The following is a 25,171-nucleotide window of genomic DNA, read 5'->3' on the forward strand; positions in this document are numbered from 1 at the left end:
AAGTGATTTATTGTTTTCACGAGCGATAGTTAAACATTATTTTCGTTAATCCTTCTCCTTTAAAATGTGAGAACTTCCCTAAAATTAGTCTTAGGAATAGTGTTGCACAATGAATAGGGCTTAGCAATAGTAGTCCTTCATCAAATCTCATCGGAATATTGTTGCACAATGAATAGGGCTTAGCAATAGTAGTCCTTCATCAAATCTCATCGGTCCATTACTATTTAGATTAGATTTCATCTCAGCCGTACACCTCACTCATCCTCTCATCTTATATTTTATTGTTGTTTCAATCTTATCCCGTCACCGACTCTTACGCTCACCTCAGTCACCCTCTCATATGATAACTTCTAACTCCTAAGCTCACCTCTCATTCACCCTTCTTTCTATATTCCGGCGTTCCTAGATCACTAGGCGATTGATTTGTGCAGTTTGTCAACCACTTTTTCGCAACCTCGTGGAGTTTGACGTATCTGGACATGTGACCAGCTCTGCAACTATGATGGTGAACCACTGAGTCTCATAAACGCTGGTGCTACCTGATGCTCTGCTGTTATATGCCTGGTGGTGGCCCAGTCGCCGTAAGTGTATGGTGAGTTCATGCTCAGTCTTTTGTCGCTTTGATCATCTCTGCAAAAACAGAGTTGTTGGGCTTCTTTTCTATCTTCATATTAACTTCATCACGAGGAAGGACAGTAAAGTAAAGATCAAAGTAACTGTGTTGAATATCGATTGAGAGATTGCAGGGCATGAAGATTTCATTGAAGCAGAAGCAATTATCAGAAGAATTGAGCATAAATCTCGCAAGATTGAGAGTCTTCTCAAACAATAATTCCTATCCTTTTTTTCATTCTTCATTAATCTTCCTTTTTCTTCATCAAAAATTTCTGGGATTTGATCATTGATTGGTTGGTTTTTGTGGGTAGTTGGCGAATTGGATAGCTGTACATCGGACAATCATGGCAATTAAAGATGTTGATGGAATGCTCTCTTCCTTAGATGCTGAGTACTATGACATTCTCAGTAAAGACGATCAAAGTAACTGTTGAATATCGAATAGTGGATTCCTTATGAATAGTCCTTAGCAATAGTGGCTGTGAAGTTGACTTGCAAGATCAAGAAGATGAGCCTTTTAGTTACCATACTTGGCTTCGTCATATTACTGTATTCCAAACAAGTTGTGTGCCAAAGTTGATCACTATAACAAGTTGTTGAAGCCTCCTATTCCAAAGATGTTCATCACTGACTCTAAGCGCCATTCTACGTGTGTTACTTAGCAAACTTGCCTTCTTTATATTACTGTGTTTCAAAGATGTTGCACAATCCAGAATCCTAAAGGCTTGTGGAATAACAGTAGGCTGAAAAAGTGCACATGGAGTTCATCAGGCCACTACATTAAATACGTATATAGATATGTATCAATTCACGTTATATATACCTATAACAATGTGCCCATGTTTGAAATTTATGGGCACATCTTTTTTTCAAACATAATACTAATAATGTGCCCATATAGATTGAAAGTGCCCATGGCCATAAGACTGATGTTTTTACACAAGGTTTGGTTGATCTTATAACGGCTTATTTGGGTTAGCTCATTGTGAGTTATGTTCGCTATGCGAAATTACATTAGTAGCGTTAGTGTCCACATAAATGTCGTGTTAATACGTGTTCACTACTACTGAGAATCATTAAGACTAATTAAGCTTACTTGAAGTCTTCATGATTGAGCTCAACTTTTTACTTATTTGTTGCCTGACGTGTTGCAGGGGAAATTCCCATCATTTCTATTTCCAATTGAAATTAAGAATATAGCCAAAGCCAAAACATGGGAGTGATTATGGTGTCTACGACACCGAAGGAAGGTGTGTGAGACTGTCTTATTCTACAATTTGTTGAGACTTTTTCGGGACTACAAAAACTTAAGGAAGGTGTGTGAGACTGTCTTATTCTACAAAAATTATTTCTTTGAACTTGCTTATAACTTTTGAGTGTGACAAACTCTCTTGCACCATGTTTTTAACACTTTTTGGGTATGTTCAAAGGTTCGTTCGATCAAAGTTTGAAGTGGTTTTCAGCAAGCATGCACATAGCAATGGTAATGCTCTAACCAGTAACGAACTTGGAGATATGCTGAAGGCAAACAGACAACCAAAGGACTTTGCAGGATGGTAAGCAGCTCTCTTTGTGTAAACCGAGCCACATGTTGGTATAACAGGATTTGAACCTTATCAAAAGCGAGTCATTTGTCGACTCTTTACCAATTATCATATCACATGCCATGCATTCGAGATGAACAAATGCGAAATTGGACAGACCACACAAGGAATTTGTCTTTTCCAATCCATAAACTAGCGAGCTATTACATTGTTCATAACCGCTTCTGTTGGGATCGTGAGGGTGAGGTTCATGAGTCGTAGTGTCGTACTACCTATGAATGGCTCTAATATATGTCGTCTTATGTTCAGGTTTGGTTCCTATATAGAATGGAAGATCCTCTTCTATCTGTGGAAGAATAAGAATGGGGTATTGGAGAAAGGCACAGTAAGAGCAGTTTATGACGGAAGTTTATTCGAGAAAATGGAAACGGAGAAAAAAGCTTCTAAGAAATCGAAACATTGGTAAATTTACAAACGTTTTGGCCAACACGGTTTTTATTATGTAAGATTTAATAATTTGATGAAAATTATTTGGTTTCTGATTTAATTTTCTTCTCTTTTATAGTGTTAGAGAATGTAATAAGCAGTGGATCACAGGTTGGGCCTGGAATGTAATAGCTTGAATTGATCGCTTACACTGTTACCTACAATTGGTAAATTTACAAACGTTTTCGCCATGCTATGTATTTATATCGCTTACAATTTAATTTCGCGCTAAACAAATTCTATTGTATTTTAATTTATTATAAAGGTGTTGGTTTTTTACTGTAAATTATGGGTGTTACACTGTTACCTACAATGGATTCCATTTTTCTACCATGTACTGTACATTACATTACAATGTTGTATGAGGTATAATTTTTAAGTTTTTTCTGCGAGTTTTCTTATGTTCGCGCGTATCTAACTTTGTCTTAATGGAATTGAATTCATACATGGAAGAGATTTATGTATTGAACAAGTGCAATTATGAAAGCAATGGGTCTCACTTGAATCTGTGATATGAAAGAGGTGCACCACAATGAGAACAGAATTGTACAATGTACAATCAGAACTCATTCAAATTTGAGTCGGAATCTTAGTTCCCTTTATGAGTTTATTCCGTCTCTACATTGTTGAATGCTGACCACCGATTGAATTTCGAGTTTATATGATATTCATATACGTATCATAATAGCTTACATTATCTACACTCTTTTATTTAGTGTCCAAGCTCTCGTGTTTCAGTTGGAGAAAGTTAAAGACAAGGACGAAAATTGAAAGGTGATGGAGAAATGAAGGACCTAGAGACAAAGGACCCAAAGATGAATAAGAAGGACCCAAAGATGAACAAAGGCGGACGAAGATGAAGAGTGATATAGTTTTTTTATTTTATTTTAGCTGGGTAACGCCTTAACATGAACTGCTTACTTCGACTTGTAATTATTTCCGAACAACTTTTTTTGTCTATTGTAGGGACTCTCGCTTCAGATTTACACATTTGTGATATCTTAATTATATTAATTACCAATGTGTGAATATATTAAGTTTGTACTTATATTTTTTAAAAGAAAATTGAAAACTAATTTACATGGAAAAAGTTCGTTCCATTAATTGTTATTAATTTACAAGTCCGATTGAATTTCGATTTAGATTGTGAGAGTTTTAACAGTGAATTGTCAGCTATTTTTCAAAAGGCTAAAAAGTTTGCCAATAATGTTGTGTAAGTTGGAAAGTTGTGTGTGGTTTACTTTGCAATGTTTAACTAAGGCAAATAATTTATTGAAGTTTTAAGACCATGTGCAAGCGAGGTCAATTACTAAGTCATGACCTTGCTTGGTCATGCTAATGACATAATTAAGCAAGCTTAATTGGTGATCTTTGATGGTTAATTTGTGACCTTTGATGGTTAATTTGACCATTATAGAATAAAATTGACCACCTTCGTGATATTCTAGGTGTATAATTTCTATTGGTTGAACATTAAAAAAAGGTATATAATAATTAAGCAAGCATAATTGGGAATGTTGTGTAGTGGAAAATGATTGAGTTGATGACCTAGGTCGTGACCATCTGCTCGGGAGGGTGAAAGTAGGTCAAGATAAATAAATTGGAATTAAGAATAAAACCGGGTCGCGACCTAATTAACGCGGACTCTGCTTGGGGTTGGTATAAGTTAAATCAAATATTCATAATGCTAATATTAGATGTGGCGCTGTTTGTTTAAACGTAGTGTGCACATCTTCTGAAATTTGAACCTCCAATGAATAGTCCTTAGCAATAGTAGTAGATCTCAGCAGTCCATTGCTATTTAGTTTTCATCTCAGCCGTTCACCTCTCTTTCATCCTTCTATCTTATATTTTTCCAATCTTATCCCATCACCGCACTCATCCTCTTATCTGATATTTTCCTTCAATCTTGTATTTGTTTAAATCTTACTCCTGCTACGTTCACCTCTCATTCATCCGCTCTAAAGTATCGGCATGAAAACATCTCCAAGATTATACACGAGGTAGGAGCAATAAAAGATGTGATTGCTGCTTACACTGAACCAAGCACTGGAAACAATTTGTTGCATCTTGCGGCTCAACAAGCACCACCACACCGACTAAATTGTGTTTCCGGCGCAGCTTTGCAAATGCAACACGAGCTACTCTGGTTTCAGGTTATCACTTTTGCATCTCATATTCTTTTGTTATCAACTGAACTAAATCATGAATATTACTAAGGGGTTGTTTGGTTACCTTTCAAATTCATAGGAATTGGAAAATCATGGGAAGTAGGTAAATGAAGGTTTATTTGGTTGCCCAATTCATGGGAAGTAGAACTTCCTATGGAACTCTAATTCCTACATAATGTAGGAAGTCAATTACCTAGCCCCTCCTAGGTAAGTGCGAGTTTTCACATGAATTCAAGCATCAAATATAGCAAATTAAATAACATCACGAGTGCCGCAGACATACTCCAGACCTCGTGATGAAGTTAATATGAAGATAGAAAAACGAAGCCCCAAAAATCTGTTCTTGCAGAGCTGATCAAAGCGACAAAAGAATGAGCATGAACTTACCATACACTGACGGTGAAGCAATAGCTTTCATCTACAACCAGGCTCACCGCTTCACTTTGACAGTGCATTTTCCAACAAACACCCTGAATTAACCTTTATGAATTGACCTTTATCAACAGCCATTTGGCATGCCCTCCTCAACCGGGACAGGAGGATCATAGTCTGCTAATTCCTACTGCTAACACAGCAGGTACTATTCCAAGGCCTATTCCAGGGCCGGAACTTAATTTTAACGCTATTGTAAAGTAGCGAATGCTATCAACGGAAAAATGGACCAAATTGAAGGAATATGAAAAGGGAAAATTGAATACTGGTTTAAACAAGATCGGCCATAGACTAAATTATACTGTATCCAACTTAATATAAAGATTTTACAATTACATTCACATTATCGGAGTAAAACGTTAAAGTAACGTCATAGGATACCGCGACCGTTAGGTCGCGGACACCCAACTAGTTTAAGAAAGTCTCTGGTTTGATGATTTTTTCAAGGTATTTTGAAAGTCGGTGATTTTAACTTACCTTTTTTATTTAAAGGGGATTAAATAGGTTGGTCCTATCTCAGAAAGTAGAAAAAGGATTACGCGATCTTTTAGTTTTTGAGCATATACACCTTTTTTTTCTTAGCATATTACCATTTATAAATATAGTTTTTGAGCAATATTATATTTTTTTAGTGTAATGTTTTAGTAAATGTGCTCAAAAACTTTATACTAAAGCAGAACTCAAAAGGTTTAAAATAAAACTAAAAAAATAAACAAAAAGAGATATTATCTCAGATGTATGGTCTATGAACTCAAAAAAAAGCAGCGGATCAATCTAGTATTTTCTATTTTTTTTTTTTTTAAAAAAAAAAAGTGATCTATGTAAACAGGTGGTGGGTAGGTCAATTCATCAAAATGTAGACAAAAAATACTTTAGTTCATAGTTTTTAAAAAATGGGTCTAACATAAAGGACTTCATTTTTTAAATAATGTTCAAAAATAAAATAATTGTCGTTTTTGAAAATATTTGTCAAAATGGTGTCTACGTAGGTTCGGAATTTCCGGACCTAAAACATGCCACTACCAATGGGGTGTTTATAATGAGTAGGGAAAGAAACTTCATTAAAAAATAGACTAAAACAAACACGCCATTGGGAATGGCGGGTTTTGGAGCGGAAACACGCCACTCCCTATGGCGTGTCTTAGTATAATATTTATTTATTTTTATTTTTTTTTAAGTTATGTCAGTTGAAGAAAAAAAATTGTTGTAAAGACATTAGACATGCCACTGCTAATGGAGTGTTTCCTTCACAAAACACGTCATTGTTAGTGGCGTGTTTCAGGTCTAGAAATCCCGAGCTTACGTGGACACCATTTTGACAAATATTTTCAAAACCGACCCAAAACGACAAATATTTTATTTTTGAGCATTATTTCAAAAATGGATTCAACATAAAGTCATAAACTTGGTCATTTGGAGTTGTATTCTCGGCTTTTAAAATACTATCTTATAACTTGTATAATAACTACGTATAACTGCGTCAAAGTTATTGAGCTCTCACTTCCCATCCTAAAACTTCAATCCTATATAAACACCATAATCCTAACCACAAATATTCTTATTTTCAACCCAATTTATTACGAGTACTTGTAAATAACTAGTATAGGACCCGTGCTACAGCACGGCATTTTTAAGATTTTGTTTATAAAAAGGAAAATACAATAAAATTGTTTTTGGCATAAAATATATGGTACTTTTAAGTTAATGTTATAATATAGTAGATATAATATTAGGAAGGAGGACAAAAATTAAGTTTATTACCGTAAAAGATAGTTGAAACTAAGTTAGTCTTGTTTCGAACTATTAATAATAATACTATAATGTTAAATCAATAAGGGGAACTAATTTATGAAATTAAATTAGATGTAAATTATACTTAAAAAAACCTGTTAGCCTTATAAGAAAACGGTCAAAATAATATACGAAATAAGGGGAACTATTTTGGTTGGTTCTAATGAGATCTGCGAAATTATGTAGAAACAATTTGTTTCCATATAGGATTGTTACTCCGTATTATCTTAGTCAGAATTTTTTTGGTTATACGTGGGAATGGTGTTATCAATGGGAAATCATTTTGTTTGATTCTTAATTAGAAAAGTCAAAGGAATTTTTTGGTTATACGTTGGAATGGTGGTAATCAATGGAAATCAATATGTTTCTATATTCTTAATTAGATAGTGGGCTCAACTCAGATCTTATTTGTGGTGATTTAAATACATAAAGTGCATGCCGATTAATCAGAATCTTATTTGTGGTGACTTAAATACATAAAGCACGGGCCCATTAAAGTAGGGGGGAGTTGGGCGGGAAACTACTAAGAGATTTTTATTCTCTTAGTAATAGGGGGATTTGCTTCTAACACCATTTAATAAAAAAAAATAGTGGGGCCGGGTATCTTATTTGTTTGACTAAAGTCAACACCACGCACCTGATTGCAACACCAACGTGCAACATTACGAATTTATGAAAGGAAGCGTGCACTTGATTTATTCAGTCATTTGACATGCCACATGCTCACGGAGTCACGGTTGATAACACAACAAGGGTGAGGGTAATCGAGTCAAATTAGCGTCGTAAAGATTACAAAAATGAGAAGATTATTTTGGGATGGAGAAAGTAGATATTAGAGAAAACGTAAATATTCCAAAGCAAAAGCCTTTCAACAAGGTAATTTCTAGCTAACTATTCAGCACATACATCAGCTCTTGTTCTAGCTTCAGCTTTACTGTTGTTTCAAAATGATACGATCGAGTACAAAAGTATTTACCTACATCCCGAGTATTTGCACCACCAATGAGTCTTGTATAAAACAGTCTCATGCTTAACGACCATGTGAGTTCAGCCCTAATACTATACTTGTGGTCCGAGCCTCCTAGAACTAGAGACCGGGACTATCAAGGTCTATCGGAATAGGCGATCGTTGTGATTGCGAGAGAGACATTTCCTTGGCTTCAAGTAACTTGAGATAAGAAGCCTTCTTTTCATGAAACTCATGCAACTCTTCACTCCTTTGTTGGCTCAAGTAAATGATGGCCTCCTCGACTAAGATCAACTCTGCTTTATTATCTTCGATTTGCTGCTGCTTCTTTTTCACCATTTCTTCAAGCTCTTCTAGACTACTTGTTTCACAAAATGGGACTAATTGATTTTTTTCAGCAATGACCGGAAAATGCACATCCACTTCCCTGAAAGCGAAAATAAGGAGTTGCTCAGTAAACTCTAAATTTCAGGTGAGTAGGCACAAGCTTTACTGTAAAATGAAGATCGCAACATTGCCAGAGAATAGAAGATCATACTTGCAGCCTAGTGTAATCATTCCACTTCCTCGCACGATTCCTCCATCCAGAGATAAAGCACCATCTTTTGCACAACCACAACAATAGGCTTCTTGCATGTCCTCCTTTGTGTCATACACTTGAAGCTCACCAAAGAGTCGGTAAAATAGAGTTTCCCTAAGACCATGACCGGATGACGTCTTGGTGTTTAGATGTTTGGCAGCAATGTCTATCATGTTGACAGCAAATCCCAGAAAACCTGGTGGAGTTGTTCCATCAGGTAAACTCGGGTTGGGTAAAGACAATCTTTTCTGAGAACCGTCCTCAATAAGCCTACCCGGAAATGCCCTGTAAAGTTAATGTCAGTTTCTTCGCAGAAAGTCTAAAAGATGTACCCGTAAATAGGAAGAGATGGTCTTTTGTTATTACAATGCACGACTAACACATTTAACTGTAAACCCTACTTATAAACACATTATCCGACTGCCTACCAACTTAATAAGAAGACTGCCTCATTTTATTCTCGTATACTGCCATTAACCTCATTTGAAGACCTACTCATTGAATTCTCAAATGGATCATTGTCATTCTATAATATTATCGTAAAACCGTTTCATATGAGTTTCTCTAAAGGATATGTAAAATGCTTATTGGGATTGTTCATTAATAATAATAATTCTAATTTCTAAGCTATTGAGCTATCTGATGATCTTCCACCTGAATGTACAACAAAATATAGATTAGAAAAGGCTCGACAATATATACATCGACCATATTGACTTGCCTTATATCTTCAAGACATATAAATAAGTGACTGCCTCTGATACATGTCCCCAGTTCTGAAGCAATGGACTTAAGCTCAAGTTCATACGTCCCAGGCCTTCTCATAGCAGCATTTGAGCGACAAACAACAGCCAACATCTGATCTTCTCCCAAGTATTCAGCTAATGAGCTGCATACGCAAATGAATATACAGCAAGTATTCAACTCAGCCCATTATATTGTCAACTTTGATAAACATTTTCTCACAATGCAAATTGTTTCGATGAATCAAACATAACAAAATTTACATTGGATTTACGCGTATTTTGGAGAAATTCATGGTCAGAGTTAACATAGGTTGACCACAAAAATCAAACTAGGAAGATAACAATGGGATTGAGGTAGTACATCACAGATTTGCTGCAGCTGTCAAGAATTATTTATCAAAAGGAAGAATCACATTACCGACTAAGGCTGTGAGTCGGAGCAGTCCCAATTAGTGCAACTAATCCTACCACGTCATCCATAAACATAGAGTACTGATCTCTCAAAGACGAATCTCTTGAAACGAAGCTGTACAAAGCCGCTGCTGACTCAACCTTCTTCTCTATTTTCTCCACCACAGCCTCTTCTTGAGACATGCAGTATGCCATTGATAATGGTACTGGTTCCATTGTAGCTGAAAAAAAAAATTAGGATCACAGAATGAGTCAAAAGGGTTGTTCCAGTAAAATACAAGCTTGTAAAAATAAATGTTTCTACCCTATAATTGCTAAAAGCTGTGCTGTATTGCCCCGACTCTGACACGTGTCAGAGTGTCGGACACGGCTATTTGAGCGAATTTTTGAATTTTTGGTCTAAAATGAAGTGTTGAAGTGCTGTGTCGGACACACGACTCGATAGCCAAGTGAAGTGTCAGAGTAACAGGCTAAAAGTGACCTGACAAAGGGGTCACTCCAGTGTGGCAAGGGGCAGCACTTCAAGTCGGGGGCATCTATGGTACATGTCAGCTCAGGTATACCGTATACGTTGAGTTTTCTTATCCTGTTTACTAATCTTTTGCCAATTGTTATGCACATAAACTTAGGTGATCATTCGAATCAGTCATTTTCAGGTCAAGTCCGGATCAGGTAATAGCAGCGTCTTTTTCTTAATTACAGCAGACCTTGTAACTGTGACAGTTCTTCATGATCTTTGCAAATCAAGTCCTGAAATACATTTTTGCGTGACTCATAATATTCTAGCCGATCTTCATGTTCTTTGATACGCGAACCACACACGTGTATATCATCCTGAAGGAGTGCCAAATATCAGACTATTAAATTGCAGTACAAGAACAATTTATAGCGCCACCAAATAACAAAGATCAACCAAATAATACCATAATACTGATTCTATTCATTGATTTACGGAAGCATATCTATATAAATGCCTAGATATATCAGTAAATTCGAGGTTAAAAAGGATTCAGACACATGCAAGCTCGTACCAGTATGTCATCTAACTCAGATAGCAGTAATTTGCCTGTGCAGCCTGGGGTAAAAGGATCTACACAGGTAACCTTTGATTCGGGAGACTTAAACATGTGATCATCATGCTTGTCATTTGAACCATAATGCCTCATTGGAGTTTGTGTGAGGATTGGCTGTAAAGAGAACATATATAAGTAATAGAGACCTTGTACAGAAAATCTTTGATAAAAGAACTTTATATTAAAGTCAAACTTTTCTTCAAATCGAATAGAGAACTAGCTTACAGTGTTTTTGGAATCTTCCTGGTCATCTGTCAATGTTTTCTCAGTTGAAGTAGCCATATTCTCGAACTGATTAGTTCCAGGATGATCCATGAAACTGCCAGCAGACTTTTCAGATGCCTTCTTTGGATCTGAAGTTCGGGAGGGAGATGAAAATGCACGTTCCTGTACAGGTTGTTTGTAAACCTGTACACATAACGCTCTAGTTAACGACAACCACATCTCAAGACAACATGGAGCACAAACAGATCTCCGAACACCAACATAGAGAACAAACAAGAATTTCACACAATCATAGTCATCCCTCTGTCCATGAATAAACTTCCTGATTATATTTTAGGATGTCCATGAACAAACATTATTACACACTTTTTCAACAACCACTTTCTTATAGATTTTACCTGGTTCATTCCGGATCCTTAACTCTATTTCGGTTTTTAAAAATCGTTTTAATCTTTTCTCTCGATTTAAATTTTAAGTTTTTATAAAAGAAAGACGGAATTCGATTTTAAAACCCCTTAGTTCACCTTGACTTTACATTACATTTTCGTTCTCCCTTTTTGTTTTTCATCTTCCCTTTTTATTCGCATTTTGAGGCGTGCGTTCACCCATGGACGGTTCGAAAGGATGATTCATGTCAGCCGACCCCAAATCATTTTGGGATTAAGGCTCTGTTGTTGTTGTTGTTGTTGTTGTTGTCCATGAACAAACATCATACTTCAAATCGGTCCATCATTGTATGTAAGTAATTCACTTAAATGTGATTATTTATGGTTTGTGAGCCCAATTTTCACCGACTCGCACTTTCAGCCACATATTCATTATGTTCCTTAATTTATGTGCAAAATAAGCTGTAGATTTGTCCATGGACGGAAGTATACCTTTTTGTCATGAACCTTCGGTGCAGTCCTGGTTGCTATAACATCTGAAACTGGATCAGGAGTGACCCTGTCATTTGAAAATCGGTTTATGAAATCGTCATTCTCCTTTGAAGCTTGAAGATCACAAGTGAGGTCATATGTTTCATCTGTCGCGTGAGAAACAGCAGTCTGGGAAAGCAAAGTAGGACAATTGAAAAGTAAATAACAGAGTAAGCATATTAAGAACAATTATGTTCGTTAGAGACGGTCTCAAATTAATATAATGAATTCTGAAATAATGTAATAGTGACTACTCTTTCCGTCTCGATCATTTGTTTACCTTTTATATTCATTGTGAGGAGTATTTTAATCAAAGGTAAACAAATGACTCGAACGGAGGGAGTACATTATTTGTGATTCAATAAACCACAAGGCAATTTCCAACCTTGAACTTTAGATGCAGCTCTGGGTAATGAGAGTGAACAGCCTCAATGAAGAAATCCCCTTTCCGTTTAGGAAGTGTAATAGACGGAACGACACAGCGACCTTTCTTAAAAACATATCTTGCAGAATCATTCTCTGCTGATCCTGTTCTTATTTTCAGAATGTGTGGTGGGCTATGCTTGTCATCATTGTGTATAGTTTGATCAATACTCCCATCAGGATCAACAACTTCGAAAACCACGTGTTTCAACTTAGAACCCGCATGGCAAACCTCAGGTACCTAAGATCAGGATTTATGCAAAGGAATAAGAAGAAAAAAATAAACAAGAATTTTTACTCCTAGTAAATTAAAATAGGGGGATCACAAGACCAACCTCGGTAACCATTCGTAGCAGTCGCTTTTCAACATGAAATTTTTTAACCTGAAGCACTTGTTTGTTATAGAGGACGGTAACAGACACTGTAAATAAAAAAGCTTTGAGTTATACAAATGGGGATAAGGGATATAAATATACCGAGTACAATTAAGCATACACTCCTGTTATCAAATAAGAACAGTGACACCGGAAGCTTAAAATATCAAGTAACCTTTTTTCATGAAGCATCAACAATAAGACTAAGCAAGAGAGAGGGAAAAGAAAGATCACTGTAGTTAGCATAGTTAGCGAAAGGAAACCGCTTAATTGTCAACTGTCAACCCTTCCATCGTCAACAAGCAGCTTATGACACAGAGAAAGGTTATTTTCAGAAAGCCCATGGTAACAAATGACTTCTAGAACAAATGTCAGCTAGCCTAGTAGGAGTCATTGAGGAGTGGTACTCAACTATTCAAGACTTGGATTAAAAAGCCGCGGGTATCAGAATTGTCCTTATATCTCCATTTACACGAGAAAGAAACAAATTACTTCAACACATGAATGTCAATATCAGGGAACCTGCAAAACATATCTTTAGAAACTTATTCATGAGAACTGACCCGGATTTCCATAGCCTTCTGTGACTTTCAATGCACCACCAAGATCAACAAAACCTTGATCATCAACCTAGAAAAATAAACGTTACGAGTTAAGAGAGTCAAAACATTACTGCAAAAAAAAAAAACATGTCAAGTACAATGTACACAGAATCATTGAACAATTAATAAGCTTTAATTCTAACAAGAACCTTTCACACTGGGTTCCTTTGCCAAAGCGATTGAAAACAAGTCTAGTCCTACAGGAACTGATAAGATATTCTAGCATATCGTCATGATTTTTGTACTAGCACATGCAAGCTTCTCCATTATTCTCATTGTGTCTAAAATACTGCCATTTAAAACTTAAAAGTACAGTTCTGAGTTGAGTGAAAGCCATTGTGAACAAAAGACTAGAAATGTACACGGAATGATTGTAGTACCTTGCGTGTGTGACCTAGTCCATCCACGAAACAGAACCCATGAACTTGCAGTTCAACTTCTAGTCCCTCTTTGACGTGATTATTATGTCTATCAAAAATCTGATTGCACATACAACACCAACATCACAAACTGCTGTGCACAAAGCTGCAAATTCATTGTTGATCAATTTTGTCTTTTGTTCAATTATCATAATTTTGGACTCTACAAGCATACAAAATGCTTTGACGCTCACATACCTCAAGTTTGATCTCGTCAACCACTTGTCTAGGAAGCCAACAATTGCCAGATTCTGATAAATGGAATGCTAACGATTTTGGAGCTCCGGGAAAAACTAGCCAAATAGGACAAAACAAAAGTCATAAAGGCATAACGAATATGATAACCTTTTTTCTACTTATTTGTTCAAAAGTAAAGGTTTAAAAAACACTTAAATACCTCGACAGGGAATACTGAGAATGTCTGACTTATCACGTAGTGATAAAACCAAAGTGGCTTTGTAACTTGGGCGAATCTTGTCTAAATTATCAGTCATTACACGTACATTCTGCAACAATCACGGAATATGACAACTGTAGGGGTAAAGATATTCACGCTTGAAACAACAAGGAAGACCCGCATTTCACACCTTAACAGTAACTTGGAGCTTATCTGCTGACAATTCCACCATAGCTGATTTTATGGGGGAAAGTACAATTCTATCTGACATTAGCTTGCATAGTATGTCTGGGACAGAATTGAATGCCACACAGTTGCCATATCTATCATAGCGTTCAACCGAGAATGATGGATAATATGAACCTACACTGTAAGATTAGTAATGACCCATTAGATCGTGTACTGATGAATACCGAAACTATTCTTGTAAATGTTTTAGGCTCGAAAACATCAGAAGAAGCAGATAAAGCTTTGTCACCAAAAATATAGTATATACTCCTTCCATTCCATTTGGATAATAAAAAACCATCATTTCTGGCTGTCCAACTTGTAATCATCACTAAGTTTCAGTACATTCTAGATTTGATACTGCAGAGAGCTCCAATTATGACATTATCCACATCTGATTGTTCCACGTTAATAAAATATGAGTTTATGCTTTATTTAAGAAAGAGTGTTCCACTCATCACCATCACTAATTGGTTTTGGGATGAAACCTCCTTCAGACTTATGTAGCGGATACTCTCTCCTCCATATGAGTGTGGCCCAACCTGTTTTATACGTAATTTCACAGATACATATAGGACTGCCAAATTCAATCCTTTATCGTGAGCAGTGGTTCATTGATTCTAACCTTCAACAAACTCTTAAATGTGACAATACAAGTGGGACAGAGGGAGCATACAAGAATCAAGAAAGCATTTTAGTTTAAAAAAAGGTGCTCATCGGGCGCTAGACAAACACTCGAGGCACCATAGCAACGCACCTATGCCTTATGGAGGGCACAGATAGAGAGGTCTGCTTTTATGGGATTTTCATATTATTTTCTAGTTCTTTTATTACGCCCTTCCTTTCACTCCATTATCCATATCATTTACGAAGTACTTATTTTCTATATGTTGCCTTGTTGCGCAAATTTCATTTCTGTAAATACATAATTGTATGCAAAAATATTGTGCCTTGTCGTCACTGCCCTCTTTGCGTTGGTGTACCTTATGTCCTTGTCCCTTTAAGAACAAAGAATAATGGGGAAGAGGTTTGGTAGCATACCTTACGTCAAATGGAAGGGTGTCATCATCTTCCGATAATTTCCATGTTTTGATCTCAGAGCAAGCTTTAACCTTTATGCTTATTTGACATCTTGTACTAGCTGAATTTTTCTGCAGAGATGTAAATTCCAATGTAGCCTAAGAATGTCAAGAAATGCAGGACAAATTGAAGAGTAATAAAGAAAAATAGATACTTACAAGTGAAAATGAGAATGAATAAATCCCAGCCTTCTGGAACAGTTGTGGAACGAGTAAGGGAAAGATGTACAACCCGTTGCATCCCCTACGAGAAGTATTTGCTACACTTGCTGAAAAAATATGATCAGCCTCCGGGGATTCTGCTGCTGCAGCCTTGAATGTAACTTCCATGCACATCTCATAACTCTCCTTTACAATATACTTTGGATCCAACTCATCAGTTGACGTGCTTGAAGGGAAATTTGCAGGCCGCAAAACAGCAACAACTTCTTTTGGAGGTATTAACCCCGCAGAAATTACAGCTCCAGAAGGTAATGCCTAAAATATAATTGAGGTTATCAAAAGAAAAGGCGGTATAAAGCTTGGCCTTTCAAAAAGAAAAAAGAACCTTAACTTTTTTACCACTCTACACAGCTTTTGCACAAATTCTCAAATGAGACGGTTTCACGCAATGTTTTAGTGAGGCTGATCCATCTACCAACTAACTACCTATTTATACATGTATTATCACTCACTCTCTATACGTCTCGCAATTTCTACATGTGAAACAGTCTGTAAGGAGTCTAAGAGAAACTGAATTTTTTGCATTTCAAATTCCAAATTAACAATTAGACGATTAGAACAAGGAAGTCATTATACTGAATGTAACATTCACTCTGATGCAAACAGGGGTAATCTATAATTGTTAACCAATCAATGTTGAAACAGAAAATTATCATAGTATGCAGGCTGATATTTTACCCTGGAAGTAGTGAAACAATCATATATTCTCCATAACGACATTTTTAAATAAAGGGCATTATCCTTTTTCCCCCTTGCGGGGCATAAAAAAAATAAAAAAAATAAGAAGCTAGAAATTTGTACTAACCCCATCAATATCTAATGCTTTGCACTGCTTCAAACCCAGTACTTCGATAGATGAAGGCAATTTCAGATTTAGCTTCTCAACATGGCTATTCCAATCTTCATTATTAAGAGCAACACACTGCAGTCAAGAACATCCCATAAATAGGCAAGCAAACTCTTACCCTATGTTTGGACACACATTTACGTGGGAAGGGGAGAAGAGGGAAGGGGGCGGAGTGGACCAATCTTATTATAATTCAAGATCTTTCCTAGGTTGAATAGATTTAAATTTGGCTTGTAGGTGAGAAAACGGATCATTCATTTCCCTTTCCTCCAAATCCCTCACATCTAGCTTGTAACCCAAAAAAAGGAATTCATAGTCTACCTTTGGCTCCAAATCCATCAAAACAAAGGGTTAATGAAGAAAATAAGAAGTAAGCATGATGCTTTAGAGTACAAAGTATCACACATAATTTTATGTATAAGAAAAAATCTCCACCTTTCCTGAATCTATCACAGTGATAGGAACAGATATAGAGCTGTGAAGTTCCAAAGCTTCATCTGTCAGCTTAGCTCCATCTTGAACCTGAACTTGCCTTGGCCTTATGAACCATAATATCAGAAGACGTATAATATGATGAGGAGATGGAAAAAGAACTGAGAAGAAAACACAGATTATTAATACCTGCAAATAATCCGTGCCTCTCCTGCACATTAACGGTGATAGATGAGTAAGATAGAACACAGAAAAAGTTTATTAGAATATGCAGGGAATCTTCAGCTACCAGTGAAAACATAGTGAATTGATACAAGTTATAATCAAATGAATTAGACAATAGAGCACTAATGTAATGCTTGAATGCCACTTACCGCCTGCGTCACCTTGGAGATTCTCAAGCAGAAAATACTCTACAGTTGCATAAATGTTGGCTTTGTGACAGCCGGGACAGGCTCCTTTTAGAATCTTTATTTTCTGCCCTCTATTCCAAGATCTGCCCTTTCGTGTGACTGCCTCATGAACCCTCACAACTACATCATACGACCAGAATAAAGAGTCATTACAACATAAAAAAAAAATTAAAGCTAGGCTCAATACATGGAAAGCTCTCGCCACCATCTGGAATATAATAAGTAACAAAATGGTTGGCGTAAGTCACAAGTTACCCAGATACTCAATACTTCCAACAAAAATATAAAGGACCATTGGCCACTACCTGTACACTACATAGAAGTAGAACAACAGAAAGGGCTAATGGTGTTTACTTTAACAACCACAGGAAAAGAAAAAAAAAATTATACGTCACCATTAGATGTGATGCCGAGTTCTTCTTTGTTAGCTAAATTAATAAGGACAATAGGTTCATCGTCACCACCGCTAAATTCTTCATCATAATCGTTATGCATCTGATGAACCCAAGCCTGATACTCTCTTTCAAGTTGCAGCGGTGATAATTGCTTTCCACCTCTTAAAATTCGACATTTTACGCCTGCAACAATTGTGTAGTTTCAATTGTATTTAGCAAAATATAATTATTCCCCAGCTGATACATAACGAGAAACTTCAGTATGCAGTATTCACCATCACCTTTCATGGCAGTATCTCCACCAAGTTCTCTTAAAGCTCTGGTGAAAGGGTGATGAAGTGCTAAATCAGTCTGCACAATAAACAAGCACTTAAAGCACATGTTTTTCTCTCAAAAAGGTCACAACAAAATTAAACCTCACAATATCAGCATCAAAATCCAAAAGATATCCAATATTTTTAGGTGTAGGGCTTATTCAAATGTCCTACAATTCCGCATTTCCGTGTATAAAGATCATCATAAATGACATCACAGTAGCTAGCAGTAATAAAAATGTGTCACCTTTGAAGGTATTGGATTGAAACCAGCATCCGTGTCTGTAAGTGAAAGAGAGCGCCACAAGGAAATGAAGTCAAGAAAGGAGAAAGGTACAGCCTTACAAAATTACAGAATATATTTCATAACAAATCTTACCAATGAAGCACTTAACTCTCGAGCAAATCCTCTTCAAAATTAGAAGTTTTTCACCTCTCTTCTGTTTAGGCCTCATAAAAGGTAAAAGGTCCTGTAGCACATATTACAACAGTACAAAAAATTATCTCTAACGGCGTGGAATTCTGGACTTCATTTCAAAAATCTAACTTGAATAATTTTACATTACACCTAACATGACTAACTTTACATTGTATCGCGGCCAAATTTATTTGGAGACTTAATTGTCAAAGATGATATCTGTTGACAATTAAAGTCAGGTGGAGACAATGTAAATGGGATGGGGGTAGTACTTATCTAAAAGCTTTCGTCAGGTAGGGTTAAAGGATGGACATTAGCCCCAACTTCACATAATAGAACATTCAGACGTTCAATAGACAACTTGAACACCTGATATCTTTTCCTCAGTTCCTTGTAATAAAATTAGCTAGTACTGCTCAAACTTAGCTAGATAGTGAACAGCAAATACTTTTCGCTTTCATGTTCTAATTTGAATGTAACAATTGGTAATGAGTCTCAGAAATGGAGACATTAGAGAACGAAACTACGTAATTGAAATGCCATACCCAACGAGCGTCAGGAAGTAGACGACCCAACCGCCTGATGGAAATACGGCTGAAAGTTTGAAAGTCCTCCTTAATTCCACAACCATCCGCATTCAATTTTTCCAGAATTCTCTCAATGTTTTCTTTACCCTGTGCAGAGAATATTTGCAATCAATCAAAAGCCATCTAAGGTCTTGGCATTGGTGCTGGGACACTGTAAAAAAAAGGGTCCGAGGTCTAGCACTGATCTAGGGGAATGTGGAAGAAGTATTACACAGATCTTCGTACCTCAATAATTGGAAAGTAAACACATTTCAGCCGTGCATTAGCTTCGTTTTTACCTAAAACCACAGTTTAGAAGTTATTTCACCTTCCAGCATAAAGTATATACGGCCATGAGATGACAGCTAAATATTAAAGAGGCTTGGGTAATTCAGTGTTAGCAGTGGACATTCTGTAATAGAAAAGCAAATATCAGCATTAATGAAAACTTGATGGCTCACTTTGGCCTTTGACTGCAGCCATGTCCTCTTCAGTAGAAAAATGAATGTCTAGAATAAAATCTGGACCATTACAAGAATGCAAATTTGTGATAGCAACTTCACCACCATCAATTTCAGCTAGATTTATGTCATTGACCTACAACATCTCAAGTCAGGAAAAGGTGATCAGGCACAAGGGAAGCACTAAAAGTCAACTGTAACATACTCGTCATAACACCCGTAACATCAACAGCGCAATAGCAGCAACAACAAGACATTACACTCAAATAGGTTACGGCCAGGACAAACACCTAAAATAAAACACAATATCCACTAACCGAAGGTGGATTATGTATGACCTCCAGTGCTGATTAAAGCAAAAACATTGAGCGTTCGGACAATACAAACTAACAGTTTGCCTAATTGGTAGCCTAAACACAACGGCCGTCGAACCAATTATCACTGCACTAATAATACAATACCAGACCTTTCTCAACCTTTTGGCTAAGATTAAGTGTAAAAATACGAGTACCAAATTATGCTAATTAAAATATCATCGACAAATTCAGTTATCAAGGGATGTGACATTGAACAGCCACCAAGTTATCAAGGTTTTGAGCGTTTAAGCGTTTCTGGCATAAAAGCCTAGGTTGAGTTGCAACGACTGGGTCCAATCTGAAACCGAGATTTACAATGATTAGTGTTTCAAAGTGAAGGAGCAATTCCATGATCACACGGGACCATGAGCTCACAATAACAGCCATAAGTTTGACTACAGAGTTCCACAACCACATAATAATTTGTAACTGGGAAACACTGCAGGGACAAGCAAATTGAAGCAGACCTCAAATTCGACGAAAGTAGCCGTCCTCCCGGCCATCTCATCACACTGCAAGTCAATATGAAAAACCATATGAAAATCCAGCAAGCAGGAGAATAGCCTCTAATCCTTGTAAAGCTTGAAGTCAGCTTAGACAATATTTTCAGAAGAGCACCTGTATGTAAGGGAAATAAATGTCTTTGAGCTTGCACTGGAGTTTAAATAGATCAGGAACTTTCAACTTAGGCTTCATTTCAACCTGTAGATTGATGGTTAAATATTCAGAGGTCAGCCTAGTTAAATTTGACCATTAACGACAGCAATCAGCATCACAAAAAAAGTTGCTTAAACAGTGCCTCTTTATATGGAAAATGTTCAGACATCCAAAACACAGAATGTAAAGACAAGTACATTTGGACTACTCATACAGTCATACAAGCTGGTTACGGATGTACCAAGCTTAGGGCCATAAACCAATCAGGACACTAAGTAATCTACACACTTTAATGTGATCATTATCATTACCTGTTTAAAAGGACACAGAGAGAGCACTACATCTCCAAATCACCAACAAACATGCTTTTACTTTTTTGTCTACCAATTAGATATAGAAAGGCGCCTTAACACCATTGGGAAAACAGCAATCATTTATTCACAATGTAATAGAACCATAGATGTAGCACCATTTACCTTCAAGAAACTTCCATGCTCAGACTTCTCGGTCTCATCATCTGTTGGATCGCGGATACCACCAGGAGCCTGAAATCAATTGCTATTTAGAAGAGTAAAAGGAAGAAGGCAGAAGGTGCCAGTAGGATATTTCTTACTTTGAGTACTATAAAAAAAATCTAGGAGTAGAAGTCTTCTTCCTTAGGAAGGCTAATGAATTCCTTTGAGTACTATAAAAAAAGAATTCTTATCACCTTCCAATTTATAAGAGAACTTGAACCAGCTCGCTTGAGTAAAGCATCCCTTTCTAAACGAAGCCAATAGACTTTCTTCGATTCTTTTGTCTTGGCGGAGACAATAGCATGCCTAGTCAAGGAGATGAGAGAGTAAGGGGTAATGCGAAAAGGCCTGCTGTCTGATTAATTTTAATTAACGGAAACCCATTGTTCATGTCATACCTCCCTAAATGCATGGACGCTATGGTTCCACCATACCCAAACATCCCAAAGAAAGGCTGCATACAAATGCAAAGCAATACTAATAATTACTCCCTTTGTTGTTTATGTTTCCTTATTTATCGGTTTTCGGTGTAAGGACATGCGAGAGAGTTAATCAATGACAAGTACACTTGTTTTAATTACTGAGTTCAATAAAACCAATATGTCTCGGAAAGAAATATGACATCAGGCTCCAAACGTGCAAGAACCAGAAAAGATGTTTACATTATACAAATTCATTTATAACAAACTTTCTGCCAATGAGTTGAATTGCTAGTAGACCGCACATAAATTTTAAAATTACCCTGAGAAACGGAGGTTTGCCACCAATGGCTTGTTTTTTGGATGATCGGTGTAGTGAAGCGCCCATCTTTCCCCTGAAACCAGACAATTTACAGCATACAGAAACTATATAATAGGAATTGAGAGAAAGAAGGCAAAAGAACCACAAAGAGCATAACTTGGCCAGACCAGGAAAAAACATAACTCGTAAGAATCAAATGTTTGAAGAGACAGACTACAAATACCATTTAGCAACTGAGTTCTCCGCGCTTCCATCCATTCCAGGCCCAGTATCAAATACGGAAACTTTATCGTCATTAATCTCAATGCTGCAATATAAATTTTTCAAAGCCTTTTTCAGCTAACCATATACAAACAATAAAAGAGAAACCATAGACTAAAGGATACAAACATCCAGGAGAATAATCAATAACTACAAAGTAGCTTTTGGTGAAAGACCAGCATCAAGAAAAAATAAAAGTGAAACCATAGACTAAAGGAAACTACACCTGATACATTAAAGCTGAATTGTTAGGCAAAGGCCATGAGTGCATCAAGAAAAAATATCCAGAAGACAGACGTGAACTTGTAGGATATATTGGAAGATATGAATTTTAACATATCAAGGAGAATAATCAATAACTACAAAGTAGCTTTTGGTGAAAGACCGGAATGTGGGGACTAGAGAGATAATACATGAATGCATGTATGGAGGATCAAAGAGTCTATCAACTTGTCTCTGAATGCATGAAAGTTCAATAAATATGAATGTAAAAGCACATAGCTATAACTTGTTGCAAGGTATTTCACACAGACCGTAGAGTAGGTAAGCTCACTCAAACCTGGCTACTAGCAGAGACTTGACTACATAAGACTTGTGTTGCATGGCATAGCTGTATCCATATACGGAGTACAATTTTATACCATGCATTTGATACAATTAATGAGCATGAACACGCGCTTGACCAGACAGTGCAAATCAGATGAATGCAAAAAGAACACTACTAAGCAAAAGCAATGACATGAATTCGCTCATCCTCAAATAGCAGCCACCTCAAAATCACTAAACATGGAAATAAGCCCCAAAATAACAGAGATTAAATTAGAATGATAATTAACAAACTAACGAATACCTTATCAGCTTCCTTTCACCTTCGCTGTTAGACCACACTGCCTGCAAAGAATTATCCTGTAAAAGAAGTACGAGTTACTGCGGATTGCTATAATAAAAGCAAAAATGAACCATAAAACAGTCTGTTTCCACAATGCACCCTCAAAACACTCAGCTACTCACAATCAAGTCGGCAAGAGCTGTCTCAAATGTGTAGTCATCAGGAAGCTCAGACAACAAATCTGTGTCTGGTGTCAAATCCCACATATTCTGGCAAACAGAAAAAGAAACAAAGTTAAAAGGTTACCAATTCAACAACATTACTCTGGACTCTGGTGCCTTCAAGGTTACCTATGACGGGGTATGTACGCAATACTACCCATGTATTTAAAGTTTAAACAAATAGAGAGGTGGTTGCCAGAACTCAAGATGAAAATTACCCCATAAAATGCATTGACATGCTACTTAACGATACAACAAGCATCAAGACTTTAACGAGATATTCTGTTTTATCCAAACATATTCCAGACAGAGAATAGGGAGTCTTAGTCCCCATTACTCTCAGGATACAAATCTTAGGAAACTATGCACAAACCTGGAATGAATCAACAGTATGTCCAGCACCATCCTGCGCCAGAGAAAAAAACATTACCAAATAAGTAAGAATCTCTCCTATTTCGTCGACACTTTTTATGTTTGAAATACAGATTTGATGTGAAACCATCAACCACACAATCCAATAACTCGCAATTGAGAGGAAATTAGAGAAAACCATACTATTTACTACTAATTTACATTTCAGTCCATGAAACCCAAGATGGAAGTATCCAATCCCAAACCAAGCCACTCAAGCACAAGTTCAATACTATGTCATATATGATCAACATCTTGCACTCTCTCGGACGACCAATTGTTCTAGCTTGCAATTAAATTTTTACTCGAACCCTTCCAACAATTTAGGGTTTCAACCTTCAAGGCTACAAACTAATTAAAACCAACAATCATACAAATTAATACCAAAAAAGTATTACTCGAACTCTAAGTCTCTAACCCTAGACGATCAACAAATACCAACAGCATTTTTAAAGTCTAGTAGTTCTTTAAACCTACATACCACCCAAATAACATCATCAACCAACAACTTTTCTAATTCTAAAACAAAAAGGTGTAAACTTCAACCCACAAAAGCACCCATAATCCAAAAACAATGATTTAACAATTTCTCAAACAAAAGAGAAACCGCCAGTCAACAAAATCTCCCAAAAACATAAAGTAACTATAAAAACAAAAACAAAATAAATAAATAAAGGAAACAATGTTAAATTGTTAAACCTCTACAAGTCTACAACATAAACAAACACCACATCATCATCACCAAACAAAAACAAAAACAGACACATTTCATAGCTAAAGGAGACAACTTTACTCCAAAACATTACACTTAAAACGGATATAACCGTCTCGATTACTCAAAAACAGAACACTAAAGTTATAAACAACAAAAATGTTTAAAGGGTACTTACAAAAAGCCTCAAAAAGTGAATTTTATTAGGCTTAAACTTATCATAACAAAGATCACCCCTAATCTTCATCCCAAAACCATCTTCTAAGTACAATTCCTTGCTACTCCACAAAATCTCTCTTTTAGAATTAACACAAACCTCAACATTACTAGTTTGCCTTAAGATTAAATTACATCTTTCCTTAACTTTTTCAACAAATGTTGCTAATGACATAAATTCATTAACTGGGTTTCTTTTAATTACTTGTACATTTAAACCATTTGGTAAAAGAACTTGAAATCTGTAAACTTTATCATCATTTTCATCATTTTTTGTCGAAATTTTTCTCTTGTTGGCAGAATTATTGCCCTCCATTTTAAAAGTTTTGTACTAAAAAAGTTAAAAAGATTGAATTTTGAGAAAAACCCAGAAATTGTATGCTAATAATGGAAATGTAAAGAAGTTTAAAACATGATTATGGTGATATGAAATATGAAGCGACGTTCTATTTTTTTTTTTTTGTACTAGCGCAGTTGACACTTTGACAGTTGGTGCTAAAGGGGGCGTATGTTAGGGAGAATTTTAGGAGTCTACTACCTCCCTTCAACTCCAACCTACCACTTTACTTTATCACGTTTGTCTGCCTGTGTTTTACGTGGTAAATATCGTTAGCTACGTATTTACAAAAAATAATTATAAAAGTTGGATATTTTTAATGTACTCGTAAATACGAATCAAACAAGATCTCACATGAATATATTTT

General features: G+C 36.3%; 1 protein-coding gene and 1 pseudogene across 2 annotated transcripts in view; one reads left to right on the forward strand and one right to left on the reverse strand.

Moving 5' to 3' along the window:
- Window positions 1-24,961, reverse strand: part of LOC141656728 (structural maintenance of chromosomes flexible hinge domain-containing protein GMI1) — a 43,758-nt gene extending 18,797 nt beyond the window's left edge. The window contains exons 1-39 of one of the 2 annotated variants that reach the window (XM_074463739.1): window positions 24,430-24,961; window positions 23,502-23,534; window positions 23,090-23,176; window positions 22,929-22,984; window positions 22,041-22,124; window positions 21,818-21,890; window positions 21,475-21,530; window positions 21,271-21,382; window positions 21,038-21,106; window positions 20,523-20,606; window positions 20,372-20,416; window positions 19,549-19,684; window positions 19,334-19,386; window positions 19,067-19,195; window positions 18,483-18,573; window positions 18,351-18,385; window positions 18,071-18,140; window positions 17,790-17,972; window positions 17,356-17,514; window positions 17,171-17,192; window positions 16,985-17,087; window positions 16,508-16,624; window positions 15,640-15,957; window positions 15,443-15,552; window positions 14,364-14,541; window positions 14,174-14,282; window positions 13,975-14,069; window positions 13,738-13,836; window positions 13,319-13,385; window positions 12,717-12,802; window positions 12,344-12,622; window positions 11,920-12,087; window positions 11,042-11,224; window positions 10,775-10,930; window positions 10,451-10,577; window positions 9,751-9,964; window positions 9,308-9,475; window positions 8,545-8,871; window positions 8,078-8,433 (exon numbers count right to left, since the gene is read on the reverse strand). In XM_074463739.1, the coding sequence (XP_074319840.1) occupies window positions 8,127-8,433; window positions 8,545-8,871; window positions 9,308-9,475; window positions 9,751-9,964; window positions 10,451-10,577; window positions 10,775-10,930; window positions 11,042-11,224; window positions 11,920-12,087; window positions 12,344-12,622; window positions 12,717-12,802; window positions 13,319-13,385; window positions 13,738-13,836; window positions 13,975-14,069; window positions 14,174-14,282; window positions 14,364-14,541; window positions 15,443-15,552; window positions 15,640-15,957; window positions 16,508-16,624; window positions 16,985-17,087; window positions 17,171-17,192; window positions 17,356-17,514; window positions 17,790-17,972; window positions 18,071-18,140; window positions 18,351-18,385; window positions 18,483-18,573; window positions 19,067-19,195; window positions 19,334-19,386; window positions 19,549-19,684; window positions 20,372-20,416; window positions 20,523-20,606; window positions 21,038-21,106; window positions 21,271-21,382; window positions 21,475-21,530; window positions 21,818-21,890; window positions 22,041-22,124; window positions 22,929-22,984; window positions 23,090-23,176; window positions 23,502-23,534; window positions 24,430-24,783 (5,142 nt within the window). In that variant the 5' untranslated portion in view covers window positions 24,784-24,961 and the 3' untranslated portion in view covers window positions 8,078-8,126. Of the gene's footprint in view, window positions 1-7,848; window positions 8,434-8,544; window positions 8,872-9,307; window positions 9,476-9,750; window positions 9,965-10,450; window positions 10,578-10,774; window positions 10,931-11,041; window positions 11,225-11,919; window positions 12,088-12,343; window positions 12,623-12,716; window positions 12,803-13,318; window positions 13,386-13,737; window positions 13,837-13,974; window positions 14,070-14,173; window positions 14,283-14,363; window positions 14,542-15,442; window positions 15,553-15,639; window positions 15,958-16,507; window positions 16,625-16,984; window positions 17,088-17,170; window positions 17,193-17,355; window positions 17,515-17,789; window positions 17,973-18,070; window positions 18,141-18,350; window positions 18,386-18,482; window positions 18,574-19,066; window positions 19,196-19,333; window positions 19,387-19,548; window positions 19,685-20,371; window positions 20,417-20,522; window positions 20,607-21,037; window positions 21,107-21,270; window positions 21,383-21,474; window positions 21,531-21,817; window positions 21,891-22,040; window positions 22,125-22,928; window positions 22,985-23,089; window positions 23,177-23,501; window positions 23,535-24,429 lie in introns of those variants that run through there. The other variant, XM_074463738.1, reaches the window with a different exon arrangement.
- On the forward strand, window positions 960-2,748 carry LOC141654835 (putative peroxygenase 4; annotated as a pseudogene).
- Window positions 24,962-25,171: the final 210 nt, after the last annotated feature.

This window comes from Silene latifolia, chromosome 5, assembly GCF_048544455.1.
Source record: "Silene latifolia isolate original U9 population chromosome 5, ASM4854445v1, whole genome shotgun sequence".
Lineage (NCBI taxonomy): Eukaryota > Viridiplantae > Streptophyta > Magnoliopsida > Caryophyllales > Caryophyllaceae > Silene > Silene latifolia.